Source organism: Octopus sinensis, linkage group LG10 (genome assembly GCF_006345805.1).
Source record: "Octopus sinensis linkage group LG10, ASM634580v1, whole genome shotgun sequence".
NCBI lineage: Eukaryota > Metazoa > Mollusca > Cephalopoda > Octopoda > Octopodidae > Octopus > Octopus sinensis.
The window spans coordinates 34113920-34129295 of NC_043006.1; the positions used below are offsets into that span (position 1 = coordinate 34113920).

Sequence of the window (15376 nt, forward strand, 5' to 3'; positions counted from 1 at the left end):
TAAGAAGTGATAATAATCTCTCCTTTTGGATTTGGCTATCACTGCTGCAGTGTTAAGTACTTATTCTCACTGTTCACCACTAACATAACGAGCATGTGTGTGTGTGTGTGTGTGTACACAAATGTTTTGTGTTTTGTATGGCGATATATACAAATATTTGTTGAGATAAATAATTATATTGTCGTATTATTTACACAGGGGTCACCTTAACCTCTGTGTAACAATATGCCGCCTGAAATCTATGTATTCCATAGTAGCCAGTGAGGGAAACTGTGGGTCAGTGATGGTGAACCTATGATTTATAATTAAGCAGAGACATATTGTCTGTTTGCAGATCACACTTGATAAAGTGAGAAACAATTTCCCTACAATATTATCTTATGAAAAGCTCTCTGGAATTATTTAGGAATTCACAATTAGTTGAATAAAACTGTTATGAAAATGCTAATTAGGTAATCAAATTCAAGAGCACTTAAATTCTTGTGTCCTTGACGAGGTTTCTGTTATTACATCATTAGTCTGATTAGTTATCATTGCTGGACATTTCCATGGAGATTATATTCATGTGAAGTTAACTAAGTTTGGGAGTTCTCCCTACATAAGTGTGTGTGTTGTTAAAGTATTTCATAAAAGACAAATAAGTTTGTTGAAAATTATTTTGGTTATATTTGGTGGTGCCTCTAAAACAGAAGACGAAAGTCTTGATTTTATAAAACAATTCACAGAATTTATTGCTCACCTCCTTGTTCCTATCTATGAGAAAGAACTGTATACTAAAGTAGACTTTCAAAACTTCAGTGATGCAATGAGAGTCGTTATAAAGATAGAGTAATAGTTGCTTAGTTCCTTGCATCAACAAGAATTGGATTTGTTTCTAAATGAAGATCAAGCGGTTTATAATGATTTACTAATGTATGATGGTTGAGTCGTGGCCAAATACTTGAAGAACTTGTTAAATGTTTTTAGATATGAAAATCATGGAAGATAATTTCCCTTGGTTAAGTGATTTTGCTTGGCTCATTAATCTTACGTTCTTCATAGATTTTTCATTGCATCTAATTGAACTTGATATCTAACTACAAGGATTTTGTGGAAATTTATTGGTATGATGTATGGCTTGGTCAAAAGTATGGCTTGATCAATAGTAAAGTAAATATATTTCAACATGTTTTAGAAAGTAAAAGTTTCGAGTGCTTCAGAGCTAAGAAATATTTTTGAAGAAACGAGGAGAATTTTGAACAAAACACAAAACAGTTTATTTAGAGAAATTCTAAGGGTTGTGACAGAATGGGGTAGTATGGTTTCTGTTTTTTTTTTTTATTTTCAGATTTATGATATTCAGAAAGAATAAAGTGCAATTTAAAAATATCCTAATGTGTTGATTAGAGATTTGAAATTAAATGCATTTAACTGGTTGAATTTAAAGAGATCTAGAAACGCAATTAGTTGACTTTCAATCCAATCCTATCTGCGAGCACTTAGAGAAGATTTAGAAGTTGGATGTTAATGTATACATGTAATTGTGAATAAACACTTAAACTATGAACTTTATAGAATGTGAAATTACATTCCTGAAAACTTTTGTGCTCTTAATATTCTTGCAAAAACACTCATAACCATTTTCTAATTATATATGCATGCATAATGTATGCATCATATATGCACATATTGTGCATGTTTATAAAACGTTCTCAACATTAAATAATATAAAAGTGAATGAGAGAAATGGAATGGTAGCTGTTTTGAAAAAGGTTCTGCTACCACTTAGAGGCCTCCCTCTTTGGCCCAAACCAGTTTTGAGACTGGTTTTATTAGCTGTATTTATTTATATGCAACTTGTAATAGATTTTCTATTTCACCTTTTACTTTGATTATTTATGTATACCTTCAAAATAATGAGCTAGTCATATAGTTATCATCATCATCATCAACCACTAGACTTTACTGTCTTGAGTCCCAGGACACATAAGGTCAATGACCTGGTTTCTAGGGTATATAAAGGATTGAGATGACAACATTCCCCCTGGATAGGACTCCAGTCCATTGCAAGTTTACTCATTTGCAGCTGAGTGGCCTGGAGCAACATGTTGCTCAAAAACACAGCACATTGCCCTGTCCAGGAATTGAAACCACAGTCTTGCAATCACCCTAACAATTAAGCTATGCACCTTCACTGTAGTTAGAGCATCAAGAAAATGCAACACTTTGTTTTGGCACTTTGCACTCTGAGTCCAAATCCTACCAAGGTCAACTCTACCATTCCTTGTTTCAAGGCCAGGAAATGAAGTACCAGTTTTGTATTGGATCAATGGTCTCGACTAACAAAATCAAGAACCTGATGCTTAAACTGGAACCATTTATGGTTCCAGTCTCAGTATCACTATCAATTCATCCTCTGCTCTTGAACACATTGAACCATGGGTTCCTGTTGGCTGCAAATTTCCCTACATCTGGTCATTCCCATGTAGGTTATAAATGTTCTGTACCATGTAAATTTTGGCCTTACCTCTCTCTCGCTTTTTTGTTGTTGTCCATTTGAAAGCTGTTTTTGTTTTTAGAATTGCTTTGTTCTGTTTGCTGGAATATGTCACCTGCTAGTTTTAATCATTGTTCTGTGATGGTTTCAATAAGCAGTCTTGCATTTGTTCTATTTAGAATGTCTTCATTCGTTATATGGTCTTGCCACTACATTCCCGGAATCCTTTTCCGAAACAACTTCAGTGGAACACGTTTAATTTTCTGTTTACTCTTAAAAACTTTTGCTTCTATTAGTGAGTTTAAACATTTTTTATGGCAAAAATTAATATTATTATTATTACCGTATTTTAACATGTATAAGGAACCCTTTTTTTGCCAAAAATTAGGTTTAAAAAAATATGGGAGTTTCTTATACATGGATAGTATAATAATCCCTTACAAAACCTTTTTTTTCCAAATTTTAAGCCCCCAAAATTAGGGGGTTCCTTATACATGTTAAAATATGATAATTTGATTCAGGTTCGTTCTTATTCTTGGTAGAATTTATATGGGTTGCAGGTTACAACCTGTAACCTTAAGTATCTAGGAGCTTTCAATAGTCTTTCAAGTGCTTCAGACCCTCCTGATAATCTTCAGACCCTCCAGATAATCTTCCCTATCCCTAAGAGGCAAACTTTCTTCAAAAGCTCTACAGGACTTTCTGTTCCAATCTCCATCAACCATTTGTCTATATCTTTGCTTACAGATCCCAATGCCCCAATTATTACAGACTCAACAGTCTTTACAGTTTTCATATCGTTGTTGTTGTTATCTATAGTGTGAAAAACTGAGTTATTTTTGTAATGACTTTAGGTTTTGTCCTAGTAGAATGGTGGAGTCCAACTTGTAATAAGAAAAGTTCCTGAAGATATTCAATGATATGTCGCTTGTACAATTTTGCTTTTCATAAAACATAAAGACATTCCAGTTGCTAGTGGTGGTCTCTTCTTCTTACTCTTGTTTATTTTGTTTCCTCCAAAAGAATTACATAACGAAACAGACAGACCTATCTACAACTGAACAAATAAACTTCCTCTGCAAGTAGCAGGTTGCTGTTACTGTTATTGCTGCTACTACTACTGCTGCTGCTGCATATACTGTAATTTCTAAATTACATATCAAAAAATTAATGACTGTACAGCAATGAAAACAACAACAACAAAAGTAGGAGAAAAAATTCATAACTAAAAGCCTTAATAGTTGCCGATGTTTTAATATGTAACAACATTCATTACACTATCATTCTGATCATCATCATCAACATCATCAGCAACAATAGCAACAGGTTCACCACTATCATCATCATCATCGTCATCATTGTCATCGTCGTCATCATCGTCATCATCATCATCATCACCCAAGCCCACTTTTACTTCCCTGCCATCACTGCTTTATCAGTAACAACAGAAACAAAACTAAGAGTCTGTAATTTTTCTCATGAAATGACTCCAAGGAGTCATTCTTTAGCATAAACCTACCAATACAACCTTCCTGCATGTCTACAAAATACACACACATTACAACAGATCTTCAGAGCTACTTTCTTCCTTGAACAGAGAATCACAAAAATTTACATCTATCCACATCATCATCACCATTTAACATCTGATTTCCATGCTGGCATGGATTGGATGGTTTGATTGAAAACTGGTAAGCCAGGTTCTGATCTGATTTAGCAAAGTTTCTATAGCTGGATGCCCTTCCTAACATCAACCACTCTGAAAGTTTAGTGGGTGATTTTTACGTGCCACTGGCATGGCTTCCATTGACCCGACACCAGCATCGGCAACGACTATGGTCTCACTCAGCTTGACAGGTCCATACAAGTACGTTATATTCTTTTCTTTTTTACTCTAGGCACAAGGCCAGAAACTTTTGGGGAGGGGGCCAGTCAATTAGATCAACCCCAGTACTCAACTGGTACTTAATTTATCGACCTTGAAAGGATGAAAGGTAAAGTTGACCTCAGTGGAATTTGAACTCAGAAACTAAAGACAGACAAAATACCACTAAACATTTCACCCGGTGTGCTAACATTTCTGCCAGCTTCACAGCACAATATATCGCCAAAGGTCTTGGTCACCTGTCACTACCTCCTTGAGGCCCAACACTTGAATGATGTTTTTCATGTGCCACTGGCATGGGTGCCAGTCAGATGGCACTGACATTAGCCATGACTACTATTTCACTCAGTTCAACAGGTCTTCACAAGCACAGCATATTGCCCAATGATTGAAGGGTGCTTTTGCTCATAACCTCTAAAAATAATAGACATCACAGTTACCCCCAGTAAAACAATTTTTTTAATATATCAGTGTTTTTCTTTGTAAAATTTTAACATTAAAATTGAAGAATTACTCAATGCTTTTTTTTAGTAAAGTACATGTTTAACAAACTTTGACCAGAAGGGACAGACATTGACTTCAAAATTTTGGTTTGCTAGCTTTCATCCAACAGTCAAACTTATATATATATTATTGAATTGCTGATTCAAATGAAATGGTATAATGATTAACCAATGCTCATGTAAATCTATGAATATCCAAATTCCAACCATGTATTAAATAAAATTTGTCCTGATTTTCTTTTGTTAAATGCATAAGAATAATCAGAGCAGAATCAAATAGATTTACTTTATCTATTTTATCATAACATCATGAATTATATAATCTTTACATGTATTTCACTAATGTATTCAAATATGTTGTGCATTACATATATGATTGCATAATCACAATGAAATACCAGGTCTTCAGAAGAAAATAGTAATTTAATCCATTATTATTTATCAATATCAGTTGATAGACAAGGTAGAATTGTCTATAAACTTATTAGAACATTCCCTATACTGCAGTTAAGTAAAGGCAGGGTATTATGTTATCAATGAAATAAACATAGAAAGAAAGAATAACTGTTGTCAGGATGTCTAAGGGGGGAAAACAAAAAGGAAAGATCAATAACTGAAGTTGTCACAGATCGAAGACAACAATAAGATAACAATGGTAAATGGTTTAGATGGCAATAGTGTTGAGAGCGGGCTGGAATTTGATTAGTGATAAACTGCCATACTCACTTATACACACTCAAGCATATCGTATATGTGTGTGTATATATATATATGTATATATATATAATATATATATATATATATATATATATACACACACAAGAGTTAAGGAATGGAGATAGATAAAATCCAGGCTACATATGTTTCATCGTGAACAGAACCTCAGAAGTGGTAAATATCCAAGTCAAGATATCTTGATTAAATGAAAGTTTACATTGTTGCAAGAAGGTACATGTTAACACATGGAAGATTTAATCAGAATATACATGTAACTTTTTATTTATTTAACACATACACCCACCCACACACACACATGTTTAAGTATAGACATATATTCTGTAGATATTCAAGGATAACAACAGAAATAATAGTCATAAAAGAATAGTAAATTTGTTGATTATGTCTGACTGATGCTCCGTCGGTTATGATAATGAGGGTTCCAGTTGATCCGATCAATGGAACAGTCTGCTCTTGAAATTAACATACAAGTGACTGAGCACTCCACAGACACATGTACCCTTAATGTAGTTCTATAGTGTGACACAGAATGTGACCAGGTTGGCCCCTTAAAACACGGGTTCTGCTCATTTTTGCCAGCTGATTGGAGTGGGGGAACATGAAAGAAAGGCCAAATCACACTGCTGGGAATTGAACTGGTGAACCTACAATCATACCGTAACCACTTTGCCTCTAAATATTATTTAAATATTATTTAAAGACATTCGTTCTAGTTGCCCTTTAATGGTGTAAAATTAAATTCTGGAAAAGTTTAGAATGTCAAAACCTGTATTTATAAAGCAAAAAAATTAAGCAAATTCATAAAAGAAAACTATAAAAAAAATAAGCAAAAGTGTTTGGGAGATTGTTTTATATCTTACCTTAATTCTTTGACTACATGGAGGTTCAGAACTGGCTCTCACTATCTCTGAAAAATCAGGCTTTCTGTTGTCCTCTGGTGAAATCTATTGTAACAAGAAGAAAACAAAGATGTGATTATATAGAATACAGTTCTTCATAGAATGGTTAGTTGTGAGTGGTATGGCATGATTATATAGAATATACAGGCATTGCTTTCTGGTAAAATATTGTGTGTGTGTGTGTGTGTGTTGCTGTTTCCTTGCCTTGACATCACATAAGTTGTAAGCAACTGTCACTATCTTCAAGCGGTTCCTGTCTCATACAGTCTTCTGAGACATGTCTGGTCATGAGGAAATATTACTTTCCTTGGAAACTAGTGAGAATTGGTGACAGGAAGGGCATCTGACCTAAGAAAATCCATCTCAACAAATTCCATCCAATTCATGCAAGCATGGAAAAGTGGATACTAGATAATGATGATGATGATTTGTTGGTAGGATGGTTAGTAGTCAGTGCTAGCATATTGAATGGTAAAAACAATTGTTCCAATGTAACCATTTCGCTTGCAGCAGTCAATTGGTAGCGAGTGAAATTTGGTAGCGTATACCTTAGTTTTGCTACTTGTGTCACATACCTAATTAGTTGCAGAGCAGACACAGATGTTCTTGTGACCCTCCTGCCCTTGGCCCAGCAGAACTCATTCTCATCTGAGTACACTGGATCAACATGAAGGGAAGAACCTTGCTCAAGGATTTGATCACTGCCTGATACAACAATCAACCCCATAACATTATGATTGAGCCACGCAGTGCCCTAACCAAAAAGCTAGATATCTGAAAACCACTCTTCCAATGCATGTATGAAAAGAAACATAAGTACAAACTACACACACCAGTTATTAGCTTTTTGGACATTACATCCTTCAAAACTTCCATACTGTCTAAAACTCACCAACATGACACCTGATGATCCACCCCCACCTCTGTTTTTATTTTAATGGCTCATTCACTGTTCACTTCCTGTGCATTATTTTATGTACACTTTTTACTCTTTTACTTGTTTCAGTCATTTGACTGCGGCCATGCTGAAGCACTGCCTTTAGGCGAGCAAATCGACCCCAGGACTTATTCTTTGTGACCCTAGTACTTATTCTATCGGACTCTTTTGCTGAACCACCAAGTTACGGTGATGTAAACACACCTGCATCGGTTGTCAAGCGATGTTGGGGGGGACAAACACAGACATACAAACACACACATACATATATGTACAATGGGCTTCTTTCAGTTTCTGTCTACCAAATCCACTGACAAGGCTTTGGTCGGCCCAAGGCTATAGTAGAAAACACTTGCCCAAGGTGCCATGCAGTGGGACTGAACCCGGAATCATGTGGTTGGTAAGCAAGCTACTTACCACACAGCCACTCCTGCGCCTGTTCATACATTTTTGACTAGTTTTTCTGATGCGCTGTGGTGCATTTGAGCACTGTAACCGATAAGTCCATTATTCTTACATAAACCAATGATAGAGTTTCTATGCAGTTGGTTGATATACTAGAAATAGCTGCCAAATCCCTTCAAATAACTAGCTACCATCTTAAAAAGAGAAGTCACATTGAACAATACTCCAAATGTACAAAAAGCTGGGATGGTCACAGCTGGAATGTCTTTGAACATAGGCCAACACTACATGGATTTATAGCAGTGAAAAAAATAAAGAATGAAAAACAAAGAAACAACAAATCCTTGAATAACAGAAGGTTTTGTCTTCATGTTCTTTTGTATTAAGGGCAAGTCAGCTTACTGGAGGGATTATCTTAATACATGGGATTATCTTATTACAAGGATTATCTTTCTCTTGTGTCTTCAATGATATTGGAACAGAAGGGTTAGATACAAGAGTAGACACAGGCTTGGTTGTGTGGTAAGAAGCATGTGGTCCTGAGTTCAGTTCTACTCGACTCCACTTTGGGCAAGTGTCTTCTACTATAGCCTTGGAGGTGAGTGAATTCGGGAAACTGTGTAGAAGCCTATCGTGTGTGTGTGTGTGTTTGTGCATATCTGGGCACCCCCATACAATCTGTGGTTTGCAACCAGTGTGAGTTTATTTATAGAAAATGTATTAGATTCTGAAGATGGATATTGGTGTTGATTTGTTTGACTAAAACCCTTCAGGAGAGTGCTCCAGCATGGCTGAAGTTGTCCAAAGACTGAAATAAGTAAAAGCTAAAAGATATGAATGTTTCATGCAGGATTTTAGATTTGAACCTACATCATAGACTCAGACTGATAGGAGCTTAACCTTCCCTTATTCTGTGATTTAAGAGGTTAGATGTTAACATGATGTATGTAGACAATCATTAGTTAATTATTATTATTATTATAAGGGTAGCAAGTTGGTAAAATCGTTTGTATGTGTTAATGCATGGAGGAAGTGTGTTTGTGCGTTGTTTTCTTGTTTGGAGATTAGGATTGTTGATTGTTGTAAATGTGCATCGCAATTATAGAAGCAATGTTCTTTATTTCTAACTTTCTATGAAAACGTGATCTGGACCTTGGAAGATATGCTTGGAAACAGGTGAAGATTGGTGACAGGAGAGGCATCCAACTGTAGAAAGAAAATCTGTTCAGTTGCACTGCATGGCACCTTGGGCAAGTATTTTCATGTATAGTTGAGCCGAGTGGGTTTGGTAGACAGAAACTGAAAGAAGCCTGCTGTGTGTGTGAGTGCGCGTGTGCATGTGCGAGTGTGTGCATGCATGTGTGTGTTACTGTCATGTTAATTGACATCTTTCTGTCTGGCACCTTACAAGCATAGAAAAGTGAATGTTAAAATAATGATGATGACTGATGATGGTGGCTGTGCTGATGAGAGTGATGAGGACAATAGGGGGGGATGATGCTGATGACAATGACAGTCATGGTAGTAACAATGATGACAACTCACAGCCACAACATGCATTTACCGTTCTATCCAATCTTCACTCTGCTATTCACATCTTTTCTATTTAATGCTTGAGATGACTCTATACAATTGTTACATTTGTTTTGATAGAAATATATTTTAGAATCAGATTGGTTTCAAATTTTGTTTGCCACAAGGCCTGGAATTTCAGGGAAGAGGTTAAGTTAATTAGATCAACCCCTGTGCTCAGCTGGTACTTATTTCATTGGCCCTGAAAGGATGAATGACAAAGTCTACCTCGGCAGAATTTGAACTCAGAACCTAAAAATGAACAACTTGCCACTTGGCATCTAACGGATCTGCCATTTCACTGCCTTGATGATGATGATAATCCTTTCTTCTATAGGCACAAGGCCTGAAGTTTTTTTGGTTTTTTTTTTTTGGTGGTGGTGGTGGTGGTGGCGGCTGGTTGATTACATTGACCCCAGTACATAACTGGTACTTATTTTATTGGCCCTGAAAGAATAAAAGGCCAAGTCTACCTCGGCGGAATTTGAACTCAGAATGTAAAGACAGATGAAATGCCTCTAAGTGTTTCCTCCAGCCTCCTAACAATTCCATCAGTTTGCTTTTCATATCTTAGAAACACATTAAAACAAGTTTTTGCAGAAGTATCTTTATCTTAACAAAGAGATTAACAAATCCCAAATGATCTTTTGTTCATTTTATTAGATTTATTTCTTTAATTTATTTATTTAAAACGGTAAGCAGTCAGAAGATACCTTGTGTTTGCAATGGAGCATGGAGCAATCACTGCTCTCCCTTTTTTGTTAGAATGAGCTGATGGAGCAAGCTGAATAGGAAACATGACTTGGCCAAGCATTTAATAGACATTTTCATATGGATTTGTTTTATGTGAATACTCTCTCTGGTTTTAAATACTCTGACTTATCTTCTATCTCTAACTTGTTTTAGTCATTAGACTATGGCCATGCTGGAGCACTGCCTTGAAGAAATTTTAGTCAAATGAACCAACCCCAAGCCTGGTACTTATTCTATCAGTCTCTTTTACTGAACCACTATACTACACTGGTTGTTAAGCAGTGGTGGGGAGCAGAGACAAACGCACCAACATACACATATACACGATGAACTTCTTTCAGTTTCTGTCTACAAAATTGACTCACAAAGCTTTATTTGGCCCAAGACTATAGTAGAAGAGACTTGTCCTAGGTGCCATGCAGTGGGACTGAACCTGGAATCATGGAGTTGAGAAGCAAATTGCTTGAGAATTTTATAGAATTACACTTCACATTCGATTGATCTAACAAAATGTGTTTCATTTAATTCTTACATGTGTAATCCTTTATATTTGCGTGTGTGTATGTACCAGTTACCTCCTCCCATCCATAGAACCACTTTCATCTCTTATTCTCGTTATCCCTCCCTTCCTCTTCCACACTTCCTTTCTATACCTCAGTTCTCTCTCTCTCTCTCTCTCCTGCCCTACTCCATTTCAACACCTCACACATCTATTATCCTTTTCTTTAACCTCATACATCCAACTTACTATAGCCACCCTTATCAACTCTTATCAACAACACACAGCTTGTCAGATTCTGCCTAACCATCCATGCCAGCATGGAAAGCAGGCATTAAATGTTGATGATCATGATTTTATATAAATATATAATAAAGAACCCCCATCCCTGCCTCTTTAGTCATGAATGACCATGGGATCACACCGAGAAAGTTACCCTCCGAGGCACAAGTCTGGGCAAGGTTGTTTATGGAAGACCAGCAGTCGCCCATGCATACTAGCTCCCTCTCTCCACACCACTGATGTTATCCAAGTGAAAGGCGAAGGGGCTGATATAGCTTGGCACCAGCTGAGTGAACTGGAGTAATGTGAAATAAAGTGTCTTGCTCAAGAACACAACACACACCCACATCCTGGAATCGAACTCACTATCTCATGGTTGTGAGCCCGACACTCACACCACTAAACCATATTATATATATATCTCATCATCATTTAATGGAAAGTAATGATATATATATATGTGTGTGTGTGTGTGTCTGGCTGGCACCCATGTGAGTAGCATTTAAAAAGCACCATTCAAGTGTTGGGTCTTATGGAGGTGGTGACAGGTAACTGAGATCTTTGGCAATAGACTGTGCTTGTGTAGACCTGTCAAGCCAAGTGAGACCATAATTGTAGCTGATGCAAGTGTCAGGTCAATGGCAACCATGCCGCTGGCACATAGAAACACCCACTACATTCTCAGAGTGATTGGTATTAGGAAGGACATTCAGATGTACAAACCTTGCCAAATCAAACTGGAACCTGCTGCAGCTCTCCGGCTTACCAGTTTTTAGTCAAACCGTCCAACCCATGCAGGGAAAACAGACATTGAATGATGATGATGAGGAAAAATTTAATTCTTAATATATGGATTAAAGTCCTCAAAAAGAAAGCTTCTTAATTTATTATTCAACAAATCACATAGAATAAATAGTATGAGATAAAATATGAACATTTGATGGTAAAATAAATTTCATCATAGTATATTTCTCTCGTTATTTACAATTACACACACACACACACATACATTCATAGATATATGTATCTATAAATATAAAGTTTCCCCTCTCCCACTAAAAGAAGAAAGGAGACAGAAGCTAAAAGAACTTAGCATCCTGATGATGATTCTGAGATAACCTAAAAACGAGGATGATGAAGAGTAAGTTGGCAAGTTTCTCGTTTTAAATGAGTTATAGAATTTTGTTACACATATGTGAGAAAACGTTCATAAAAGGGATGAAGTTTTGAATGGATATATATATATATATATGTGTGTGTGTGTGTATATAGGCGCAGGAGTGGCCGTGTAGTAAGTTGCTTGCTTACCAACCACATGGTTCCAGGTTCAGTCCCACTGCATGGCACCTTGGGCAAGTGTTTTCTGCTATAGACTCAGGCAGACCAAAGACATGTGAGTGGATTTGATAAACAGAAACTGAAAGAAGCCCATTTATGTATATATATATATATATATATATATATATATATATATATATATGCCAGATCTGTCTGAATGGTTCCAATGCTGGTGGCACATAAAAAGTACCGTCCAAATGTGGCCGATGCCAGTACCCCCAGACTGGCCCCAGTGCTGGTGGCACGTAAAGAGTACCCGCTACATCTTGGAGTGGTTGACATTAGGAAAAGCATCCAGCTGTAGAAACATTGCCAGATCAGATTAGAGCCTGGTGCAGCCGCTGGCTTTCCAGACCTCAGTCAGACCGTCCAACCCATGCCAGCATGGAAAACAGACGTTAAATCATGATGTTATATGCACACATGAAACACATTTATATAAATCATCATCGTTTATGTATAACTAAATATATGTATGATATATATATCATACACACACGTCTTTGAGTATCTATGTATATAAGAGAAATCTCTTCTCTTTCACCGCACGACTTTGTCTTATTTTACAAATTGTTTTCCTTAATCAAGTTTCTATCATATTTCCGTTGCTGAAAGATTTAGGAACTTTACTTTTCCAAACAAACTGCAAAGAATTTTTACAAAAATACAGAAAATAACGAAATAAAAATCTCATCACAAAATAAGATAAAGCTGCAATATGATTATGTATTCAGCATTGAAAAGCCATTATTGGTGAAACTTTGATGCTGTAGTTGCTATCGGATTCTGTAGAATAAAATATTTAGACTCTACTCAGATATGGAGTCTATTTTTTTTTCTTTCCAAGATACAGTTCTTTGTTGTTTTAATCTTCTTTAAAAATACCAACACCAAGTATATATATATATGTGTGTGTGTTGTGTGTGTGAAGGCACATGGTTCAGTGGTTAGAGTGTCGAGCTTACGATTGTGAGGTTGTGAGTTCGATTCCCAGACCGGGCTGCATGTTGTGTTCTGGAACAAGACACTTTATTTCATGTTGCTCCAGTTAACTCAGGTGTAGAAATGAGTTGCGACATCACTGGTGCCAAGCTGTATCTGCCTTTACCTTTCCCTTGAATAATATCAGTGGCGTGGAGAGGGGAAGCTGGTATGTATGGGTGACTGATGGCCTTCCATAAACAACCTTGCCCGGACTTGTGCCTTGGAGGGTAACTTTCTAGTTGCAATCCCATGGTTAGTCATGACTAAAGAAGGTCTCCTCTCATATCATCATCATCATCATTGTCGTTTAACATCTGCTTTCCATGCTAGCATGGGTTGGACGGTTTGACTGTGGACTGGCGAACCAGATGGCTGCACCAGGCTCCAGTCTTGATCTGGCAGAGTTTCTACACCTGGATGCCCTTCCTAATGCCAACCACTCCGAGAGTGTAGTGAGTGCTTTTACGTGCCACTAGCACAGGGGCCACTCAAGAACACAATGCACCACCCGATCTGGGATTCAAAACCACAATCCATTGACTGTGAGTGCATCACCCTAACCACTAATTCACATAAGTAAGTTTTTAATTAATTATTATTAAGAAATTGTCTGTTGTTGGCAACAAAACCAACAAATTCAACTGTAATTAAGTATGGCCAATTTACTTCCAATTACAGAAAACTATATATATATATGCACACGCAAGCACACACACACACACAAGCAAGCGCACACACACACACACACAAGCAAGCACACATGTGCACACACAGATGTACATGTATGTATGTATGTATGTGTGTGTGTGTATATATATATATATATATATATATATATATTATATATATATATATATACACACATAAATATATGGAGATATATATACACACACAAACATTTATTTACCAATTAACCCATTTACATACCAATCCAGACAGTTTATTACAAATCAAACACATCCTGATTATATGATTTACTTCTGTACATTTCTTTATATTTTGTCTGATTATAAGAACCATAAATAACTATCACCATCATCATCATCATCATCATCACCATCATCATAATCATTAGGAAATGATGAAACTGATTTTCTCTCTGATTCATGGAAGCTTTCTTGCTACCAATTCTAACTTATCAACAACCCAAGCTGAATGAAGGAGCCTCTATGTGGTTACTCAACCAATTAGAAATAGCAGCCAAATCTTCTTCAAAACATCCATACACCACATTCTATAATTGTTCTTGTTGTTACACTATCTCTGAAAAATAAAGGTGAGATGGTTGTGGATGGGATGTCACAAGCAACAAAAAAACAAAAAGAATAAATATGTGTATTATTCTTTGCATCTTTTCCCTTCGAATTACTCAATTTCTAATTCAAAATTCTGTTATGAAGAAATGATTATCTCCTTTGTATTAAGTGTCCAATAGGGGACTCCACAAATTTCAAATAATATTTAACTCCACTTTATGGCATATTAAATAGGTATAAAATAAAACTTCCTTTCGATAGAACTCCAAGCACTTCCCACAGTGTGCTAGAGTCCTTTTAATGTGGCACCAGCACCAGTGTGGTCACTGAGCACCTGCAAATCAAAACCCACCAACTGGGATAGAATGAAAGGATAAAAATCTAAGATGGGGAGAAAGGAGCCAGTGCTTTGCTGAAGAGGTGAAGACATGGCTTGCCCACCTACAGAGAGAGAGAGAGAGATGTGAGGTCAAGGTACAAGGTGAATATGAGGAACAGCAAAAGTGAAAGTGTAGATAAGTGTACTGAGAGAAAAGTGTGTGATAGATAATTAGAGAAAGGGAATGAGTTGGGTGCAGTGGACTTCAGCAGAGGGGAATGGAAAGAAGTAAACAGAGTAAGGTACAAGATTGATGGATGTTAATAATGAGTTGTTGGGGAAGGCTTGACAGAACCTCAACTCTTCCAAGGTGGACAGGTCTTCTCAAGTCCAGTATAGTGTCATTCTTCTCATTCATCTGAGAGGCTCAACATCTCAAGGTCAATCTTCATCACTTCATTCCACGTCTTCCTAGGTCTTCTTCCACAGTCTCCTCCCACATTTAACGATTGACACTTCTTTATACAGCT

The 15376-nt window shown here is 36.7% G+C and overlaps 1 protein-coding gene across 2 annotated transcripts in view; it reads right to left on the reverse strand.

Annotated features, from left to right (window-relative positions):
• Window positions 1-15376, reverse strand: part of LOC115216595 (5'-AMP-activated protein kinase subunit gamma-1) — a 764404-nt gene that overhangs the window by 666195 nt on the left and 82833 nt on the right. For both annotated transcript variants that reach the window (XM_036506548.1, XM_036506547.1), the window contains exon 3: window positions 6463-6546. In XM_036506548.1, coding sequence (XP_036362441.1) covers window positions 6463-6546 — 84 coding nt within the window. The remainder of the gene's footprint in view (window positions 1-6462; window positions 6547-15376) is intronic.